Genomic DNA, 23,274 nt, shown 5'->3' with positions numbered 1-23,274 from the left:
GTATTGATTTCTAAAAGAGTATAAGATGGAAAAAAAATACACAGGGTGTAAAATAGGGAGTGCCAAATAAAGGTATTCATTAATAACCACACCCCTTTATCTAACACTAACATAAAATAACATTGTATTGCTTTTAATGCTTCAGTCATAAGCATTCTTTCAAAGCGAATACATCATATAGCATGTGTACAAAAGTATCCTATAGAATATTACAAAAATAATGATTTATAAATGAAGTGTACATTAACAACAAATATTTTAATAATATTGTTTCAAATTCCCGTTCACACTTGATTGATCTTTGTGCTTACTTGTCCTCACTTATGTTAAAATCAATCTGAAAAATCGATAAACAAATCAATAACGAGCAATCTCATTTATCAATGAATTCAAACCTCGTGGCTGTTACATCAAACTATTTTAATAGATGCACGTGCAAATAAAGTTTTTTCTTACGGTCATTCAAGTTTGTAACATTCAGACTTTTTCTAGCTGTCATTCATCTTAATACCAACTCATCCATATCACTCAAAGAACAATCTCATCATACTTTCGTGAACCGTGAATGTTTTATGCACAGGTACCGCGAGTATTTTAGCTTACTCGATAAAGTTACGGTCATCGTACTTTTCAATTCACCCGGTATATACACACTGATATCTCGTAAGACCTGACAGTTTTATAAACACGAGTATAAACATCATCTAACTTCGTTAACTACTACGAGTAAACACTCCTGTACGATTCACACATACAGTCACACATATACATAACACCTTGCAAAACCACTGATCTCTTGTACAGGATCATTCAAAATAAACTTGTATATAAACGTCAAACAAGGTACAATATTAAATAATTCAAATATGTAGCTTAAATATTTTCAAATAATAATTACAATTAATATGACTTACTTATTTGAATTCTAAACTTATAGAATTTATGCAAATGGAGATTAACCAGACCACTGTAGAATCAATTTTATTATCATCGTCCAGTATTTCACCATGTTCTGCAAATGAAATTGCTATAAGACCAGGTGACTGCGTTGAAAGAGGTGTCGAAGGATGGCTTGAGGATGAAACTTTAGCAGGATTTCGCGTTTGGCATTTGGCAGGAATAATTTTATCTATTTTACTTAGCATAATTATTGGATTATGTTGTTGCATTCGATTCAGAGTACCAAGAACAAAACAGGAAATAGAAGAGGATTATATTAGAAAGAAAATAACAAGAACTTTTAGAGAGGAGTTATCCAAAGTTAAATTTTCAGAAATGGATGAGATGGATTTACGATTAGGTGAAATAGATTTATATCCTGTAAAAGATTTGACAAAAAATTAAAAAAATAATTGAACATATAAATTATCACTTACTTACTTCTCAATTAAGTTTAATGTATAAACATAATTTTTTTTATGTCATTAGCAGTAGACGTAATACGTAATGAAGTTAATGCCCTAGTATGTGGATTGCAGAAGGAGGATGAAAAAAATGCAAATGACAAACCTGAAGAAAGTGTACAAACACGATTTAATACTTTATTTACTGGTAACCGTGACCATCTTGATAATAAATGGTAAATGGAAGCGCACTGATAGTAATAATATAATTTAGAATATTTTTAAATAAAAGACATTATAATTTAACGACACTTCCTTTCATTAATTTACTGGACAAATATAAACTTATTTTTTATGAAGAAATATCAATTGTAATATATTAAATAAATATTGAAAAAGTGCACAATATATTTTTGGGAGTGAACAAGCCAACTCCAGTAAAAATAAGTTGACTAAATATAAGCTTTATTTTATAGATATAGTACACAAATTATATTACCTTGCATGCAACAGTAATTTATAGTCATAGATTATGTAATTCAGAGCATTCAATGATACTATGATAATAGTATGTGTATATGTATGTATGTATGTATGTATGTATGTATGTATGTATGTATGTATGTATGTATTATTGTGTATATGTATGTATGTATTATTGTGTATATGTATGTATGTATTATTGTGTATATGTATGAATGATGTATGTATGTGTGTGTATATGTATGTATGTATGTATGTATGGATGGATGTATCTATGTGTATATATATTTAACATTATTATATTATTAATCGGTTGCTTTCATTACAAAATTAAATCTATTTAAAATTTTGTAAAGTAAAATCAATTTATATATACGTGCTATATTATGCATAGTCATAAATAAATTTTATCTAAAAGGCGAAGTGATCACAGTAAGTATTATAAGTCATATATATATATATATATATATATATATATATATATATGTATTTATATATATATATTTTTGTTATGATTGTTAAAATACATTTACTTTGTCCAATTATGCATGTAATTTTTGAATGTGTTTTTATAATTTCTATTTGATTATTTTCATAACTAATTTAATATTTCTGTGCATTGAGATAAAAATTTTGAAATAAGATTGAATTTTATAATACAGGATGATTTAACAAGGGGTATCTACAAATTCACAAGCATATGTGCATCGCAATTAAGAAAAAAGTTGTAAATTATTAATGATTACGGAAAAGTATAGATCACGTATGTTCTATAATAATAGACTTAAAAATTAATTATTAATAATGATTCAGTATATTAATTTTGAACTTTTAGTATTTTCTTTTAGGACTTTTGTCTTAGTTTTGATGTGTAGAATGCGCCAGTAAATTTTTTAACAAACTTTTTTTTTTAAATTAATCTGTATAATTTTATTAAGAATATCCAGACTTTATCATAAATATTATTATTATTATTATTATTATTATTATTATTATTATTACTATTATTATATTAACGATATTTTTATAAAGCTTCCATGTGAAAAAATACATAAAAATATACGCTAATATTTCATTGAAATAAAAAATACAATAAAATTACAAACTCATAAATTATTTTATTAATTACAAGTTATAAAACAAACAGTTTAAAAAACAAAAGTGAATTTGATAAAAAATCTCTTTTGTATTTGCACATTTACACTAACTGCAAAAATATTGTAGAAGAATAAGGTAAAAAAGGAAATTAATTTGCTAATTGATATTTGTACTCTATTAAATAGAGTATTAATATTTTTTCAATTACATCAAAGTAACAAAGCAAATTATGATTTTACATTTTCATTTTCTTTTTTTTTTTCTTTTCTTTTTATCATACATGCGTTCTATATACTTTTTTCGAATTAAAAGATCACGATTCATTAATCATTTTTTCGCAGTTGTATGAACATACTGTAAATCGGACATAGGAATTATAATCACATACACAGGAATAACTATCGTAAAATTTGAACTATTTTTAACTAGCTAAATTTAATAACTCTGATTCAGTTTTAGTTCTTAAATCAGTAGAATATATATGCCAGGAATGACCAAGTTTTGCAAAGACAATATAGCAAATTGTTGCTTACACGCACACGTCCATTTTTTAATTAAAATAAGTAGTAAGCATGTTGTATATACATTTTCTTTTTTTCTTAATCAATTAATTCTTTTTTTCAATTAAATTAAAATTAAAAAAAAAAAATAAATGATTACAAAAATTGTAATTAATCAATAAATTGTATATATAAACAACTATTTACAAAAATATATATTGTAACAAAATTTATAAAATAATAAATCACGTCACTTATTATACGTATCACAAATCGAGCATTCCTGGTATATCAGAATCATCACAAAGCACGTTAGAGATATAATCGATGTAATTCTTAAATTTGTACACTATCATACTGCTTATTATTTTTATCTTTGCTAATATGATGTTTTCCTTGGATATCATCTCTTCGAGACGTATTTTGTTTAGAAATATAACTATCGTAATAATCTTATTAAAAAGTTGATTGCGAACAATGGGTGTGATACGTAAGATGAGCAATTGATTACAACACATATTTGTAAAAGAAAGAAAAGAGAACAAATTATGGCAAAAATTTACTTACGGTATATTATTCTTACTTATTTGATTAAGAAATATAACGAAAAGGGAATATCAGGGAAAAATAATTTCATGAAGATCATTGCAACAACAACAAATCTCACTTTCTTTTTCTATATTGTACTGGGTATCATGTACTTCTGATCTTTCTTCTTTATTTTAAAAATAAATCATAAACGAAATAAACTACAAATAGTGTGTTGTACAGGACAAAAATTTTATTCGTATTGGTTTATCGATAAAAAAGAATATTAAAGAACAAATTACTGCTATACATGTTGATGCAATCTAAAAAAAAAAAAAAAAGAAAGAATACTTCTTGGACTAGAAGATTCAACATCATAGATAATGTAGCGGCATCATGCAAAATAATACAACAGACGACTCTACTCAGCGAACAACAACTAAAAATATAATATTGTGAATGATTTTTCTTTCTCTCTCACATACATACACACGCATGCTTACATATACATACGTAACACTCATCTCTCCGCATATACTCATTCTCCGTTCATTCATTCTTTCTGTGTTCATTTTTTCCTTTCTTTCTTGATAGCATGATTAAATAACTACATCTTATGATGCTCGTTAATTTCTAACTGCATGCGCTTTCCTCTATGACCCTATTTATCATCATTTTAAACGGTTTTAAGGGTGATAGATTTGGTGACATGCGAGTGTAACGTTAACAGGATTCCTCTAATTGATGATGAAGAAGAAGTAGAGTTGGGGAACTCGCTACGAGGTAAGAGAGGTTTTCTTTTTGTAGTCGTCCTGCTATTTCGACCGATCGGCATCAAACCGTACTTGCCGCGCTATTTTTTTTAAGCGGCCATCGCGCCAAACGATCGTTTAAGCGTGTCTTCACGATATCTTATTACGCCACCAAGAGAACTTCATTTTTGGGCTCAAATACTGAAAGCCAATAACTGTTTGGGGAATTAACGAGAGGATTGGTAAGAAACTTCCGCAGCTACGACTCTTTGGTTCCTCGTCTTGCGTTTCTGTTTTTACTGTTCCACTTGCTGTTTTTTGACAAGGCGTTGAATATGGGTATGGTGTTGATAATGGATTACATGTTATATGAACATCTTCGATATTCCATTTGTTTTTTGAATTTGCAATACTGCTATCGTTTTCCTTAGACTTTTCACTACGCGTTTCAGCTTGGATAGGACATTTTTCGGGTGTCTTTCTATACTTATTTGCTTTCGACAGGATACATTTGCTGTTGTTAGTGGTATTCATTGTTTGTATATTAGAGACAACATTAAAGTTGTCTATTGTAAATGTAGAGAGATCAGACTGTAAATTTGATTTATTTGTGGAAGATTTTAAAGATGCTTTTCGATATACCTTCGAACGTGTTAAGGGTTTAAAAGTTAATTGCGGTGATGAGACAGAACGAAAACACTGAGCATTGTTAGCTTTTTTAAAATTGGTACAATGGTCATCATCAGATCTTATACCTGAATTTGTCATGATAGATGTCATTTGAGATTTCTGAGTTTTTTTATCAATTGGCATAGAGTGATAAGCAAATGTGGAAGAGGATATGGTATTTTTCTGAGTAATCTCACAATTTTTAATGGTGCTCTCACTATTCTTTCTTTCATTATTTTCTGTCATATATGAAACTGATACAGCAATGCCTTTTGAGTTGAAATTTGATAATTTTGGTATTAAGTTTATAGATTCATTACTAGTTTCCAAATGATTTAAAGAATGTTGTGGTACAGGTGAAGAATTAATAGGTGAAATAATATAGGAAAGAATTTGCGCTTCATTTGTGCCTGTCACTGCAGGGACTAATGAAGCGTCCATGAACCCTCAGCTTGGGAATCTTGAATAAAATGCACAAGTCAAATCATAATTTTTGAAACGACGATATTGTGCGTTGGTACGTAACCAATTTTCAATGGAATTCAAATAATCATTTTGCTCCAATTTACGTGGATAACCAGCAGCAATAGATTCCTTGTTGGCAAATACAGTTATTACAAATTGTCCAGGATTAAATGTGTTAAGTACACGTCGTATTACATCTTCATAAGAAGCCTCAGGAATGTTACTTTCAAATGAAACATAAGAAAACTCTGGTTCTGGTGTGATGTGAATGGTCATATAATTTCCCTAGAAAAAAACAAATCAATTATTGTAATAAAATATATGTAATAAAGTATATATACATATATATAATCTATATCAGCGTTTCTCATACATTTTATCACATGAGAATTAAGAGATTGGTTTAAACCGCGGTTCAAAATTTGCATATTTAATGATAACCTTCTTTTCGCAATTTCTTACAAATTAATTTTTCATGAAAAATGTTAAGAGCAATCTAGATAGATTGAAAAACATTATATTTAGATGCTTACATTTTTGGAAATACCATTCATGGAATAACCACAGGGTTCAAATAAAAAATCATCTATAGTCATATTAGGAATGAGTTTATCGATTCTTGACTTTTGAGTAGCTTCAGCAGCAGAAGAGCACACATCTCGTGTAAAAATGGCCATTACATTAGGATCTAAATGAGTCATAAGAATCTCTAGTGTTTGATCTGGTTCTACTTTTTCTTGTAAGGACTTTTCTCTGTTTAGAGTGTATAAATACCAACTGTCTGTGTTGCCGGTAGATCCTAAACAATAGACTTCTCCATCTAAAATAATAAATTATATATTTCTTTTTCTTAAATCTCATTTATAGATGAATGTATAATATGTTGATTAAAGTATATATTTTATTACCATGAAAATAAGTATTGAGTAAGGTAACTTCTTCTGTGAATGCTTGATGTGGTGAAATTTGTAATTCCGGTCGTTTATAATTTTTCCGTGAATAAAAGAGATCCTGAAACAGACGAGAAACAGGAAAAAAACTAATGTGGCAGTCATAATGAATATAAATGCTATAGTATATTCATTTTTTTCCAAATTTTTTGCATTGTTAGTTAACTGTTATAATATAGGAATGTCAATTAATTTTTACGCATAGTATATCATGGCTTAGAGAGATCAATAAACTAAGAGGTGAAAATGTATTTTGTATGTCAGAGGTTTTCTATATATAGGCACATCACTTAACTATGCACTAGGTCAAGTTATATAGTCAAGTACTTTCATCTTCTACATTCTTGCAAAAAATGATGCATTTCTTTGATGATAGTATACTATGCATATTTATTTTCAATCAGAAAATAGTGTATATATGGATCAGTAAGGGTAACAAGTTTCTTCTCAATCGTTTTTTAATCTACCCATGTAATAAATTTATAGAATCATTTTTAAAAACAAATGATATTTGTAGAAATCAAAACATACCTCTACTTCGTCAAAACCAGTGTATTGTTCAACAAGTTTAAGGAGAGGTTCCAAACATTGTAAAGGTGTTGTTGTACCACATGTCTTCAGGATAAGTCTGCGCTTTGATAGGAACATACTACTTTCACTGAAAAATATTAAATTTCATTTTTTTTTTAGATATATATATTTAATTAAATATATTATAAATTATATTAAGTATCTTATATGCTTACTTATATATAAATAAAATTAAATAAATATAACTCTTTTGATGCATTAAAATTAAATGTAATAATAGTCAAAATAAATACTGATGCAAAAAGCAATAATGCACAATTATATACAAATCTATACAATTCATTGCACTGTACATAATCTATATAAAATTTGCGAATATGCCAATTACATAACATGAGAAGGAGATTGCGGGTTACAGCGTGATTTGAATTTTCGCGCGCGGGAAACAAATATTTTTATAATGGAATAAAATGAAGGAAAAAAAAGAAAATGACCAAGTAATCAGTAAAGTTCGATGATGAATGGTTAAACGGATATATCAAGGGTTAATTGATAAATAATAATTTATCACGACCGATTAAAATTATCTCTCGAAATATATTTTATAAGAAAAAAATTAGGTATCATCGCCTTTTAAATACTAATTGTAAACGCAAGGTCACCAAAGAATGAAAGTTATTAAAAGATAGTTAGTTGGCGTCCACTGGTCCGTTATATTTTTAGATTTAAGTTAAACTGCTTTTAGCTAACAACGGATAAAGATATTTCATGATAAAATATCTTTTTTCCGAATGTATTTCGAATTATTGTGCATTTGAATAACGTAGTGACTGAGAGGAATTACTGGTTTATGATACGAAACTACTACTGACGTTTTAAAATTATAATATCGAAAAAATAAAAAATGTATTGGCACAGATTACATTTTTCTATATAGCATTTTTTATAAATTTATAAAAAATATGATTTAAAAAAATATATATATATACGCAACAAATAATAGCTTGACCAGTAAGTAATGGCGGAATTTTGTATGTTTTATTTTTTATTGTATTAGTTTATATTTAAATAAAAATATCAACATTTTAATTTTGTCAATCCAATAATTAAACTTTAAACTTGAAAAACAAAAACATGAATATAAAAAAAGTATCATACTAATTACAAATTTTCAGAGAATGTTATAGGAAAATTTAGCTGCGGCCATATTTTTGCTTGGTACCTCTGTACCTATATATATATTACGGACAATAAGTAAAATGAACAGGTATTTTACAAAGTCCTCTGTGAACATTCTATTTGAATCTTTTTCCTGCAAAGCAAATGATATATTTATCAAAAAGTAATAAGCATTTTGACAAAAATAAAAAAACAACGTCGTTTAAAAGGTTATCAATGATTCACACTTTCACTAATGAAGCCATTAACCCCAAGATTTTCAGTGATAAGCGGATGCGATAACATTGATTAATGAATAATAGTACAATAATGTTATCTAAATGTATATTATTAAAAATAAATATGATAAAAGAAATATAAAAATAAATCAATGAATTATGTTTCACAGTATATTACGTCACATTAAAGATTAGTAATATAATTTGAAATATTAAAAGAATATTCTTCGTTCTATTATCTATACGTTTAATAACTCTTCAGTATTATCTTACATACTATTGTAAATTAGTATATCTAATTAAAAGACAACATTCTAATCTGTAGCAATATTGTTAATCTTATCGAAACAACATACTTGAAGTAAAGAATTATATTTGATTAAAATATCTCCTCCTCTTTTACTATTACGATTGATAAAAGATTTTGAATGTTATTTCTTCTTTTATGGGATAAAATCGTTACGAGAAAATATCATTTGACGAATAAACTAATAGAAAGACTTTATGAATCTATACGAAGTGATAAAATGTTTTGCTATCTTCTTGTAAGTTTATCAAGTCGACCTTAGCTTCTTAGGAAACATCGTCTCAATATTTAATTTAGAAATTCATCTCTCTTTTCACTTTTTATAGAAAAAATCAAAAGGAAATAACGAAAAGAGGAAAGGAAGAAAGAACTACAAAAAACTTCGAGTATATTCTAACTGTAAACGTGTCCTCATTACTGTTTATATGCAGTATATAAAATGCATACGTATGTAATAATAATAATAATAATAATTATTATTATTATTATTATTATTATTATTATTATTATTATTATAATAAAACCAACGAAACGTGCATCAAGAATACAAAAAAAATGGATTTTTGAAAAGATAACATTTATTATTTGGCATTACAATAAAACATCAACAAATTAATCACTTAGACTACTGTAGCGAGGGTACTTTTACAATTCTACTAACTATTATTATAAAATATAAATTTTAAATTTATTTAAAAAAATGTATAGGCGTTAAAAGCAATAAAAGCATATTGTATATTCGCAAAAGCATTGCATATTATCATTCAAAATCTATATACTTGTTATTAATATGCCTAATAAATATACAACCTCGCTGTAATAGCCATTTACATTCTGCCATTTAAAATAATTGCATTGTTATTAGTTTTAATTCATTATATTATTAGTTTAATCTATTAATTAATAAAAGAATCTAATTAATAAAAGAAAGATTAGATTTTATATATGATTTTATTTATGACTGAGAGAGAAAAATAAATGAATAAATTGAAATAATTTGTAAATATAAATTTTCTAATACAGTTGTTCAATAATTTGTTACATTTATACAATCAATATCATAGAAAGAATCTTATTGATTATTCTGAAGTGATTATACGGAACAAGATGTGTACTTTAATATTGAAGAAAGATAATTAAATCAAAAAACTATCAATTAGTATGTGATTTCAGTAGCACGAGGCTATAGAAGATTAAAAAGCACCAAATTTGTAACAAAAAAGAATGTACATACGTGTATGTATACGTACTACAGTTTAAATACCAGAAATGAGACAGATAAAAGATAAATGTTAGAATTTATCACGTGTATAATATCTTAATTAAATAAAAGTTTGACTGAAATATATCTAAAATAATATTTTATTTACTAACTCCTTTGCAATTTGAAATGAAATAGTAACACAGATTAGATTTATCATTTCTAATGATAAAGATTATAATATGGAATGTGCAAGAGTTAACAATTTATTAATATTTAAACTGAAATTCTAAGTTATCTTAGGTTTTAAATTCAGCTTGATATTAGATATATTTTTTTTCTCAGTCACATCACTTTGAAACATTTTTAATCATTTTTAAACCGGAAAGGATAATTTTACACAGATAACTTGATAAGATTGTGTTTATATGATTATAATAACGATAATAATAATAATAATAATAATAATAATAATAATAATAATAATAATAATAATAATAATAATAATAATAATAATAATAATAATATGTAGGTAAATAAAAAATAACGGTAAGGATGTGTATTTATTTGATTTGAAAAAAATAAACTAAATAATAAACTCGATAAATTATCTATTCGACAGAACGTTTTAAAACGAACGATTAAAAATTGTTTTTCTTGAATTTATTTATACGTGCATCATTTTTAATATTTTATTAATATGAAATTATAATAATTACCTGAGTACATAGGCATCTATTTGATCATTTCGGCAAAAGCTGATAATTTCACATCGAACGATCTTCAGCAGTGATTCCCATTTTTGCCTGAAAAAAAAAACAAATGAAATATTTTTAATTAATTTTCCATTAGTAAGATGTTTTTAAATTTAGTTATTTTAATATATGTTTACTTTGTAAAATATCACTGTTATTTAAAACAAATCTAAAAATATTTATTTTAAATATTATTTATTATTTTATATTAACACTTTAATGGTCGCACGTGTACGCAATCAAACGTCCCCAGAGGGTCGGTGACATTTTTGAAAAATATAATTTAAAACAACTTTATTAAATTCACGAAAAAACTAACATAAAAAAACAACAAATTTAATTTAATATAATTTTAAATATATAAAAAGTTATAAATAAATAACGGTTATTTCGGCTATTAGACACATGTTGTGTGAGCGGCCATTAAAGTGTTAATAATATTTATTTTTAAGGGTTTCTATAATAATAATAATAATAATAATAATAAAAAGTATTATATTAGGGTATAATTAGAATTAAGTATATTGTCAAGGGGAACGAACATGTAGGGGGGGGGCCTTCGGGGTAAACACCCTAAAGGGGTATACCTGAAAAATAAACTTCTTCTTCTTCTAATAATAAAAAGTATAATTATTTTAATGATCAAAAATGAGTAAAAACAATTGGAGTATATGATAAGTAAAATTACTAAAGTAAGAAAAAAAATATTATGTAATACAATTAATTTGTAATGGTAAAAAAATGTAGGTCAATGCAATTATAATATATGTGCGGCTGGTTATCGCATAACAATAACACGTTTGTAATAATTAACGAAACAAAATGTTTTTTTAATATCGTCATTAACAAAAGACGATAAAAAATACAACTAAATACTTTTCAAAACCAACTAAAAATCCAAAGTCTAAAATCTGAAGAAAAGATTTAAAAAATATTTTTTTAAAGGGTTCTTTAAAATTTGTTTAAAGAATTCTTATCATCTTTATCAACTATTTGTTATAGGATAACTGCTTATGCACACTTACTTATATAAATTATCAGTTGAAAAAAAAAATCATCGACAAACAAGTGCATCGTATTTATGAGTCATTGCTTCGTTCCAAAAATTCTAATCTTTTTAAAAAAACATAGTTAAGTTAATATTTATTCAAATTCAAATTCAATTTCAACATATGTAATATTAAATATAAATGTAATAATTATTATATTTATTATTATTTAAATTTGATGGTTGATTAGATTTATATAATATATATATATATATTATTTATATTATACATAGAATAAATTTTAAATTATTATATAATTATTCTATATTTTAAAATTTATATTATATATATAATTTATAATAAATTTTAAATAATATATATTTAATAAATAATATATAATAAAATATAAATTTATATATTTATATTATAATATATAAATATATATATATTTTTTTTGTTATTAGATTTATTACTATTTAAATTACATATAGTATATTGCAACATGTTTTTTTTCTTCCCCATCAAATACAAACTTTTGAAAGTATTTCATTAATTTTTAATAAAAAGTCTGCTATATATTAATATTAATTATTTTTATATACATTAATTTTTATTCTTTTCCAGATCGTATTATATTTTTATAAGGAAATTATTTGTAAAAAATAAAAAATATCTTTGAAGTGATTGATAAAAATGAACGATCCTAAACAATTAATATTATAACTAATATAATGAAACGTCTACTATTTTTTTTTTATACAAAGAAGAAACGATCAGTATGAAAATCGATGATGCATTTGTTCGTTCGTGTGCATATCACAGTTGCATTTTTCTCTCTCTCTCTCTATTTCTCTTTCTCTTTTTCTCTCTTTTTGTACTTGAAGTCTCCTTCAAGCCTTTCACGTGTCATTGATATACAAATGACTCATTAATATGTTTTTATCGGATTATATAATACTACAATGGGATAAAAGAAATACGATATGAATCTTGATAAAATTCCATTCATTAAAAGTTGAGTAATGTTTAACTATTGTGTATCTTTCTTTTGAAGATTGATGATCCCACGATTCTTTTTTTTTATCACGATTATGAAATGAAATAAATCTTTAAAGATGTATTTTTTTTTGGTCAAGTAATTATATCTCTTGTTATTATTTCTAAAGAAGAAATATTTATATTAAATAAACAAATAAAATAAAATAAAAAAAAATAAAAAAAAATGATTTGATTGAAAATTGAATTAAAAATAATCGGTAATAAATTTTACAAATTATTTTTCTTTTTACATTCAAGGCTAACGAATAATTTCCACCACCACTTACAACATTTGATTATCGTCTTTTTTCGATAGAATTTATAATAAAAAGTAACTATAAATAAATGTATATATATATATATATATATAAAACTGGGGATATATTTTTAAACTAACGTTCAATGATGGATAAACAACTAAATTGATAATTAAATATTTTTTGATTTTGTTTAAAAATTATGCATCAATGCAAAAGAAAAAAAATATTTTATCTTTATTTACGAAATCCACAAATTTTGTTTGATTGAAGCAACATCAACGTGTATGAAACCGTTCATCGAGCGTGTTTAATAAGCTTTCGAGGTTTTTTAAACATATTTGTAATATAAATAGAAGGGAACATCCTCGAGAGTTTTTCCAATGGTCGCGAGAACGTTCATAAGAGGTGTTTTATTTTATTCTTTATAATCGATTAACGCTCTTACGTTAACACGCTGCTTGCTTGCTTGCCGCCCTTTTATAGAGACACGTTGAATATTTTTTTTTTCTATATAAAAAAAGAACTTTTCAATCGAATTTATATTAAAAATTGTAATAAAAACAATTAGAAAATATTTCGGAAATAAAAAACATATAAAATAAGATGAATATTATAATAAATAAATATAAATAATATATAATATTAGGGGGATCGAAAAGTAATGGCCGTTACTACGCGTGTCAAATTATTTCTAATATTTTAAATCAAAATACGATATTAAAAATTTGCATACCAGATAGAAAAAGATTGTTGATAAATATGATTAATTAATTTAGTTAATTAATTTTATTATTGATTATTAATAAAAACTTGTTTAAAAAATTTATTTGTTTGAATTTTGAGGTTAAAAAGTGACATTACTTTATGGGGTACACCTAATATAAAAAATAGTAAATATACATATAATATATATATAAATAATATGTATAAAAAATATATATAAATATGTATAAATATTATAATATGTATAAAAATTCTTAACGTAATAATTTTTCTTCTTCATTTCAATTTCCAAGATTCAACAATGATATTACGTGACATGAGAAGAAGAGTTAAGTGAAACAATTTGATAAGACGGAAGTGATATATATATATATATATATATTATTATGTGTATATGTGTATCTCATTGCAAAATATATATAAGATGTCCAAGAGTAAATGAGAAGTATTTTATCATTGCTCTTCTTACCAGTTAACAAAAAAAAATATAAACCTATGTCCCATTTGATTTTGTTTTATAATCATATTTCATTTTCAACAAATACCATGTGATGTCTTGCTTTCATAAGAAATGGTCTTCTCCTTGCATCTGAATAAAATAAAACTATGTTAGATGGATGGTTTTACCCCAATGACATTGTCTATTCTCTTCAATATGTCCAGATGTTGCTGGAATGTGCGTCGTAAATTTTATTCTATTTTTCTTTCACAAGAAGACAACACTTTTGTACCCATCCATCTAACGAATGAATTATTGTAAGAAAAAAATTTACTTTAAGCTCGAATATCAAGTTAAGTAGGACATATATTTATAGAAATCTTTTTTTTTGTATTTTTTTATATTATTTTATATTGTTGAAATATTTCACATTTATTTGTTATGTATAAAGTATTGTCACAGACAATGCATAGATTTCTGTAACATCGTTTGTGTGTTAGTCCTGTGAAAATGAATGATTTATAGAGGGATGGAATCTTTCCTAAAAAAATGTATCTCTTTGGGGGGGGGGGGGTCAAGGCCGAACAATTTCTGAAGGAATCTAAAAAATCCTTTTGTTGATGTCTACAAGAGTCAGATAACATTCGAGGTAAAATGACAAAGATGAGACTCAACCAAATTCAACAGGGTGAAGAGGTTTGAATTCAATACGATTAAATATTCAAGAATATAAAGCTATTTTTCAAACTTTCAAGTATAAAATTGAAATATTAGATTGATCAATAAGTGATGGAGGATTGTAAGATTAAAAAAAAAAAAAAGGTTTTATCAAATTTATCAAAGTAATATAGTAATCATATTAAAGTTGAGTATATGGAGATCATAATAACACGAACATTGATTGTAATATCACGTAATATCTTTGTTAACTTGATTAATACTAGACAAGACAATATAAGTAAGTATTTGGTTTGTCCTCGTCAAACCATGGCCAACAAACAAAATCTATCTTTGCTAAAAGGTCGAACTGGAACGAGAAACGGGAAAAAGCAACGGGGCGCTGCTGTTCTATGTTTTGCGATCGATGCAAGTTAAAAGGGTAAGAACAGGATGAAAATACGTTATTTATTATCTATCTATCTTTCCCCTGAAATATTGACATTTTCTATCACGAATAGAATATACCTAATACATATATATATATATATATTGGATTGTTCAAATAATTCGTACGAATTTATGGATATAATATATATAAATGGAAATGAAGATAATAAAAATATGAACTTTCGTGTTTAAAAATAATAAGTAGCTAGGTATTTTATCTGAAAATGAAAATGTATTGTATCTGGGTTAAGTATAGGGTGTCTGTTATTAACTGTTTCAAATGCTTATATTAGATTCTAAAAGTTTCTTTAGTTTTGTACAGTAAGTTTTATATGTATAATTTTATTGTTTGTTATGTTAAATAATATAAATATATACGATTGATATAATAATAATTTAAATATTTAAATATATTTAATTTAGATATATACGATCCATATATATGATATGATAATCAATAATCAAACCATATATATATATATATGATTAGTAAAAGTAATATCAAATAAAATAATATTATTATTATATTGATTAACTAGCATGATCGAGAGATAAACATGATAAAGTGAAACTTTTTAAAGAACAATGTTATATACAGAATACAATTTATTTATATTAATTAAAAACGATGTATTTTTTTTACTATTCCACGTGTAAGAATAATTGATAGATAATAAAAAAATGACCATTAATGATAAATAATAATATAGGAATGAAATGTAACGGAATGCGATTGAGATTTACCATTTAAAAATTGCATAACACTAATACGATACGATAAAAGCACATTGAAGATATAAAGGAGTTGCACGTGTGCCTTGTGTATGTGTACATTTACCGAAGTGCTCTCATTGAAACGATAATACATATATATATATATAGTAAGATCTGTTGGAGAATCCGATATTCCTTGTAAATTTTGTAATAAAAAAACACGTAAATTTATTTTGAAAATTTAATTATTACTCACAAAAATGATAATCGCTGTTCCTTAGATTTCAACAGGAAATAATCAATTGAAACAAGCATAATTGTATATACGTTTATTAATAAGCTACAATGATCTATGTATTTTTACAGATGTACGTTAAAATCCTTGAATAAATGACAATTATTCTATTAATGTATAAAATATTTATGCTCAAAAAATCAATAACAATTTAATTAAGTGACTAAACAATATTGTATTTTAACACTAGATATACCAGACAAGTCATTTTGACTGATCGGGCCATTTTAATTCAAAATTTCTACTTCATGTAACATTTGATTTTTGTAAATAATTAAGCGTTTTGTTATTTAAAAATGCCTACCAATCCATTTATCTATTAAAATTATTATTGTTAAACATTTTTTGTTATTTTTTAAGAGTAAATAAAGATTGTAAGCATCAAAAAGCATTTGTTTTTATACACCAGTCATTTTGATTAGTGTGGTAGAAATTTAAAATGATAGTATATATAGTGTTAAGGGTAGTCATATAAAAGTTTTTTTATTTTATTATTTTTATCGAATAATATACAATATAGAAAAAAACAACTAGTAAAACATAGAATGAATAAAATTATATAAAATAAATATTATTATGCTTGTTCAACGTGTTAAAAAAATATAAGCAAGGAACTTTGGGACCGAGTTAAAAAAAAAACAATATTAATTAAACCAAATAAAAAAAACAATGATATTGAAAAGAAAAAGAAAAAAAAAACATAAATCAATAATGATTCCGATCTAATCTCTCAACCAATCAGTTTACGATTTAAAATATGTACACGTGTTGTGTTGATGGTGGTGGTAGTGTGTCCGTCTTGTTTTTAAACTGAAGAAATAAAAAGACGACGAGGAGTTTCGAATTAGCACAAAACGGTTTCTCAGAAAACACGCGCCCACTATATATATATATATATATATATATACATAGATATAACAGCAAAAACGAGTTCTATTCTTTTATATGTTGCGCGTCGTCTTCCCAGAATCAAATAAGATCTTACTTTAACGACGCCAACTTAAATACAAACTAGTCACTACTACACGACACATTCGACCGGCTACTTATGAGATGTTTTCATTATGTAATATCATCCGAAATCCTTCAAGAAAAATAAAAAGAATAAGCATCCAAGCAAAAGAAGAGTAGTATAAGATAGGAAAAACATTATTTAAATCGATGAGGAAAATATGCAAAAGATCGATGATGTTATTTCATATCGAATCGAAGTTAGATTTATCGAAACAAAGCCGACATTTTTTAACTGGCAACGTGACACACAATTCTGATTGATAGGCTAATTAAATTTCAATTTTTATTCTTAAATAAAATCAATCAAATATTTTTACTAATTACTAATACAAAGTAACCCCCCTTTTCTTTTACTATTGATACATATGATTTTTGTATATAAAATGTATCCTTGTTAAACAATTCTTCTCAAATCAATCTCTAAAAATCTTTGTAATATATTATCTCCCAAAAGTTTCTTTTTTACTTTTGTTATCTTACTAAAAAAGGCAAAGTACAATACAAATTCTTGGAGTAACCCAATATTAATGGCTTTCGTATGATCAATGGATTCTGAAGTATCGAATACTGACACTTCAATGACTTCTTCGAAAGTGAAAATTCCTATTCTATTTGGGTCCTTAAATAGGATCCATTCAGTAAAGGATCGTAGGTTCAAATAATGGATTTCTCCAGGGTCGGGTAATACTAGAACGAGAAAGTGGCCGCATCGATCTTTTCCGAAAAGTACGGCGTACATGAGAGAGACGGGAAGAGAGAAAGAATGTATGTGTGTAAGAGAGAAAAAGAGAGAATAACGTGAACACGGGTCATCATTTTTGCGATGTTGTACACTTCCTAAATAACAAAATGTTTGATCACGATCTATTGCAAGAATAAACACACACACAATATGTGTGTGTATGTACATCTATATTATTAATTTAAAGTCAGGTTTTAATCATCTCATCACTTTCCTTATAAAATTACATTTTAATAAAAATAAATATGAATAAAGAGAGAGAGAGAGAGAGAGAGAGAGAGAGAAAAAGAGAGAGAGAGCGAGATAGATGCAATGGATCAAAGATTCTTTAAGTGCAGTATTGCAACCATGGACGAGTAAATGCGTGTGTTAATATTAAAACGAACGTGACGAATGGACTTCAAAGAGCATCGAACGATCTCGTGGTTTTGTAGCTCGTCAGATTAAAGTGCGATAAACTGCGACCGATATCACGAAATGCCGGTCGTGTTCAACTCGCGATCATCGCTTAACTTACGAGAAGCCGGTTGCCGTAATCGTCGTTGATCATTATTGTAGTCGTCTAAAAGCGATAATGAAACGATTAAATACATTATTTGTAACCCATAAAAAAAACGTACGTTTCTATACGAATAATAATTGCAACCTTTTTCTATTATTAAGGTTTATCTCAGAATCGTACTTTCTGTCACCGATTTGTCGTCTTCGAAAGTATAATAATTAAAAAATGAAGGAAAAAGTGCAAAGTAATCATCAAGAAGTCATTTTTATTTCAATGAATTGTTTGTTGAGAAAAAAAACAAATAAAATCGTTGTTTAATTGCTAATCAGAAAGGGATGTACACGAGTATGGTACTTGAACGAAATATAATAAAATAAAAAAAACAATAAAAAAAGGGAAAGAGGGGGGAAGAATATGTATGATGAAATTTTTAAAAAGAAAAAAAAAGGAGAATGAGAAAAAAGGGGCGAGGCAAGGACGAAAATTAAACGAATGCCGACTTACCGAGGAATTTGTCGAAGATCACCGACTTGTCTGTTTTTAGCGTTATTACTGGTGAACCACATCTCGAGTAGCTTCTCTACGCCTTCGAAGAATTGCACGCTTTCCGCATTGTCGTTCTTTGACGATGCCATGGTTCGTCGGCTCGTTATTCGATGAGACGAAAACCACGATTCTTATGCATGCACGTTTATTTAAATCGATGAATATTCTCTTTACTTAATTCAATTCTATCTCCTTCCTTCGAAGTGGCGGTTTTTATTGGTCTCTTCTTCTAGCGAGAAAGAGAGAAAGAGAGAGTGAGTGAGAGAATATGTCTTACGAAACGAACAACCTCCAGCGCAAACTTTACTTAACTGAACAGTCGAAAGAGACCGACCAGTCGAGCAACGCGTTTAAAGCTGTGTTGGTGCTAATCCTCTAGTTCTGTCTCACTTTAACTACTGTATCATCATCTCAATACACGTGTATATATATATATATATATACATTAGGTGTATACATACCTGCCCCCTATCTTTCGGTAAAGGAAACTATATTTGGCCAATAACAAGCCACTTTGACACGCATGCGCACTCGAAGCAATAATTATGCCTTTAATTGTAATAATTGTTTATAAATTATTTTTACAATGTTTTTTGTCATATTTAGCATTTTACAAAAAAGTTACATATAAATATGTCTAATATAAGCTTATATGATTTAAGGGATTAAATTAAATTTCCTTTAAAAACTTTGAATAATTAATTTCAAAGGAATTCATTTACGTTCTACCTATTCATTATGGATTTAATTAATCTTTTAAAATATCTTTTGTTTTTTTGAAAACATATTTTTTCACATTCCCGCCCGCTTGTACCTGTTTTCAGGGGAGAAAGTGCCACATTTCCTCCCGCTTGAATGTTGTAATAAATTAGTGCGCATGCTTCAATTTTTTAGCGCATGCGAACTAGTTTCTTAACCTTAGGAATATTTTAATAAATTACTGCGCATTTTTCAATTATTAATATTAATAATAATTTATAAACTCCCTATTTAATTAATTAAATTTTATTTAAAATAATATTTTTTAAACTTAAATAATAATTTATATTTTTAATAGAATATAATTTTATTTTTTATTTAATTTTATGGTAATTATTTAATTTAATTTAATTTATTATTATATGAGATTGATAAATGTAATTAATAAACTAAATAAGTCGTTGCTAAGATTACGCCATACTCAAAAAAGCTTGGCGCATGTTCATAAAAGTTGAAGCATGCGTAATATTTTCTTTAAAAATTTTGCAGGTAGGAAATATTAAAAAACAATATCATTAAAATAGGAAACCACCGATATGTTTTTTTTTTCTAAATTAACAAATTAAATCATGATATCCAATAATTTAAAAAAATATAACCTGTCTCATAAATTTTATATTTTATTTATTTTTATATTTACATTTTTTTAAGTGGGTGCTCCGTCCCCCAACCCCCGCCAGGGGCTGTGCCATCGGACCCCCCTAATTTTTTTTCTGGAGGCTTTACCCCCAGACTCCCTACCAGGGGTTTCACCCCTGGACCCCTTGCTTGTTTTTAAATTTACATAATTTTTGTAAAATTTATTAATTGACAACAAATAAAAATAGTATATTACATACCTAGGGCAGTATAGTAAGAAAGTGGCAACTTCGTTTTGCACAGCTGCAGCGGGAGAAAAGTTGACGCTTTCTGCCCGGGAAGAAAAACATGTGAACTATAATTCCTTTTAACCTAACAGCAAAATATTAATAGTATATTATTATTTAATTACAACCGAACTTTCGATACCGGTGTGAGAAAAAAATGTATACTCACCAAGTGAGGAAAGTATGACATCCCGACCTACGTTTTTGTCACCCTCGCCTTCGGCTCGGGTGACAATATTCTGCGGGTCGGAATGCCATACTTTCCTTCTTAGATGAATAATATACTATTTTTAGTGTAAATTATCGATTATTAGATTCTTTTCTACGTCTTTCTTGATACACTATTGAAGAAATGCATTTAAATTTACCGCGCAATAATATAATATAAGGCGCATGCATTCATATTTCGGCACAACTAATTAAGATTACTTTTTGTTGCAGAAATATAAAACATATTAAAAATAATATTTATTTTTATCACTGTTGCATTGGTAAAAAAATAATACAGAATTATGATTTATTAACCTATGATATTGTACAATAAAATTGATAAATTATTTCATTTATGTGTATATCTTAAAATACTATTTACAATTATTTATTCAAATTTATAAATTAAATTAGTAGCAAAGTTCTTTCTTATTAAACAACCGGTTTAAGAGGAAAGATAAATAAGCGTATTGATTTCACAAATATGAAACATCTGTATAAATTTACAAAACTTGATAGAATATATACAAGAAATATAAGTCGTTATAATGTGTGTATCCATTTATCTTCAAACGAGTCAACAATGGTAATATTTTTTCAAAAAAACACTTTCATTTTGAATGTAGTAAACGATCAATCCATATATTTACATACTTGTTCATATGGAAGCGTTCTTACGAGTTTTCCTTCTAATTGTACATCTATAGCATATTCTTCTATGTGTAACTTTTTTACTATTCCTTTTTCTCCTTTGTACTTTCCCCAAAGTATTACAACTTCCTTACCAATAGCAGGTATTACTGTTTCTAAATATTCTTGATCTAATTTTATTACATGTCCTTCAACATCTTCTGGTGTAGTAAGTTTTACTTTGCCAACAAATCCAGAATTTTCTATCGACTTAACAAAACCTTTAGCTTTATAATATTTATCACCCAAACTTTTGGTAATTACCTTAACTACCAATTTTTCCCTGAGCCAACCTACTTCGTTTTTAATGAGTTTTTCTGAGTTATCATTTTTCTTTGATTCCACCTTGATCTTTTGAGTTTCTTCATTTCCTTTAAAAATATTACATTCAGTAGTAATCTCATTTTGCTTTGACGTAGATGGATTAATTAGAGGAACTTTTGGTTTTGCTTTTAATTTTATATCTAAAACTAAAGGTGCATTATCATTTGGTCGTAAAAATTCTTTAGTTGTTTCTACCGTTTCTTCTTTAAGCGGCTTTTCTAGTTGACCCTTTTCTATTTGTTTTTCTATAAAATCCATTAATTTTTCTTGATCATCTCTATCCATTTTCTGTTTTTTAGCTTTCTTTTCTTGAGCAGCTAATGTTTCTGGATCTCTATCAATATAAGTGATATACCAACCTTTTTCAGTTTCATCAACAACACATTTACCTGTTCTACCTAACCACTTAACAAATCCTGTTAATGTGAGCCACATAGTTGCATTCATGTGTACATGTCCTCTATCCGAAATATATTCTTGATAAACTCGATTTGCTGGAACTCTTCTAGTACCAAACTGTCTTTTCAACAAATTCAAATATCCTTCAGAAAATTCACGTGAAAATTGATCCATGTAACGACTAGCATTATCAGCAAAAAGTAACAATTGCCGATGATGTGATTCAGACATTGTATGACATTTAAATCCATTTTCATCTCGACATTGTTTCTGACACATTTGACAATACCATCGTAATTTTTGTAAACCTTTAGCTTTGATTTTATTTGCAATATATTTTGGTGTTCCCACTTCGTGTTTACCCATCTTCTCGATCAGTTATCAAATTGAACTATACACAATTATATTATATTTCTTCAGAATTCTATAAACTATACAAAATATTTCGATTAAATACTATTTTCGTTTACAGTTATAAATTGTCTAATGGACATATAAGAATAAAAGCATGTTCCATAAAATAAATTTTGGTTAGATGGGTTAATAAAAATATTCTTACATCAACGACACATGCGGCATCTGTTGACTGTACAACGAAGTTTAAAGGCATCGCCATATTGTTTTTTTAAATTCAATTGTAACCAATAAACAAATATATATAGGGTGTTCTATGAAATT

The 23,274-nt window shown here is 26.5% G+C and overlaps 4 protein-coding genes and 1 long non-coding RNA gene across 7 annotated transcripts; 1 reads left to right on the top strand and 4 right to left on the bottom strand.

The window, feature by feature from the left end:
• Positions 1 to 75: 75 nt before the first annotated feature.
• Positions 76 to 1,041, bottom strand: LOC107074259 (uncharacterized). The gene is made up of 2 exons (XR_016178871.1): positions 915 to 1,041; positions 76 to 337 (listed from the first exon to the last, which is right to left on the bottom strand). It is a non-coding gene; the product is annotated as an uncharacterized LOC107074259 (long non-coding RNA).
• Positions 943 to 4,971, top strand: LOC107074225 (uncharacterized). Its single transcript, XM_015335480.2, is given in 3 exon segments — positions 943 to 1,300; positions 1,429 to 1,577; positions 1,579 to 4,971. Coding segments are annotated over 3 exon segments (546 nt in total). The 3' UTR covers positions 1,618 to 4,971.
• LOC149033486 (uncharacterized) lies at positions 1,788 to 5,814 on the bottom strand. The gene has a single exon (XM_089179448.1). It carries the CDS (start codon positions 5,812 to 5,814, stop codon positions 4,855 to 4,857), a length of 960 nt encoding a protein of 319 aa, XP_089035574.1. The 3' UTR covers positions 1,788 to 4,854.
• On the bottom strand, positions 5,689 to 19,673 carry SamDC (S-adenosylmethionine decarboxylase). The gene is made up of 6 exons (XM_015335423.2): positions 19,307 to 19,673; positions 10,944 to 11,030; positions 7,320 to 7,446; positions 6,747 to 6,849; positions 6,372 to 6,658; positions 5,689 to 6,123 (listed from the first exon to the last, which is right to left on the bottom strand). Exons 1-6 carry the CDS (start codon positions 19,435 to 19,437, stop codon positions 5,821 to 5,823), a joined length of 1,038 nt encoding a protein of 345 aa, XP_015190909.1. The 5' UTR covers positions 19,438 to 19,673; the 3' UTR covers positions 5,689 to 5,820.
• Positions 19,477 to 23,133, bottom strand: kin17 (kin17 DNA and RNA binding protein). 3 transcript variants are annotated; one of them, XM_089179446.1, is made up of 3 exons: positions 21,143 to 23,133; positions 20,947 to 21,058; positions 19,477 to 19,577 (listed from the first exon to the last, which is right to left on the bottom strand). In XM_089179446.1, the coding sequence occupies exon 1, from the start codon at positions 22,960 to 22,962 to the stop codon at positions 21,817 to 21,819; it is 1,146 nt and encodes a 381-aa protein (XP_089035572.1). In that variant the 5' UTR covers positions 22,963 to 23,133; the 3' UTR covers positions 19,477 to 19,577; positions 20,947 to 21,058; positions 21,143 to 21,816. The 3 variants fall into 3 exon arrangements, with proteins under 3 accessions (XP_089035572.1, XP_089035573.1, XP_089035571.1); XM_089179447.1 differs by having other exon boundaries at positions 20,947 to 21,016; XM_089179445.1 differs by having other exon boundaries at positions 20,947 to 23,133.
• Positions 23,134 to 23,274: the final 141 nt, after the last annotated feature.

This window comes from Polistes dominula, unplaced genomic scaffold, assembly GCF_049000335.1.
Source record: "Polistes dominula isolate Pdom_NZ unplaced genomic scaffold, Pdom_raw_medaka contig_373, whole genome shotgun sequence".
Classification (NCBI taxonomy): Eukaryota; Metazoa; Arthropoda; class Insecta; order Hymenoptera; family Vespidae; genus Polistes; species Polistes dominula.
The sequence above is the reverse complement of the archived record's forward strand: the minus strand, read 5'-3'. Positions and strand labels throughout refer to the sequence as shown.

Bases quoted from the DNA above. Each gene is read 5' to 3' on its own strand.
- kin17 (XM_089179445.1), bottom strand. From the start codon at position 22,962: ATGGGTAAACACGAAGTGGGAACACCAAAATATATTGCAAATAAAATC.
- SamDC (XM_015335423.2), bottom strand. From the start codon at position 19,437: ATGGCATCGTCAAAGAACGACAATGCGGAAAGCGTGCAATTCTTCGAA. The intron at 11,031-19,306 runs GTAAGTCGGCAT...TTTTTTTTTCAG, and splicing joins GATCTTCGACAAATTCCTCG to GCAAAAATGGGAATCACTGC. The intron at 7,447-10,943 runs GTAATTATTATA...AATATTTTTCAG, and splicing joins ATAGATGCCTATGTACTCAG to TGAAAGTAGTATGTTCCTAT.
- LOC149033486 (XM_089179448.1), bottom strand. From the start codon at position 5,814: ATGGACGCTTCATTAGTCCCTGCAGTGACAGGCACAAATGAAGCGCAA.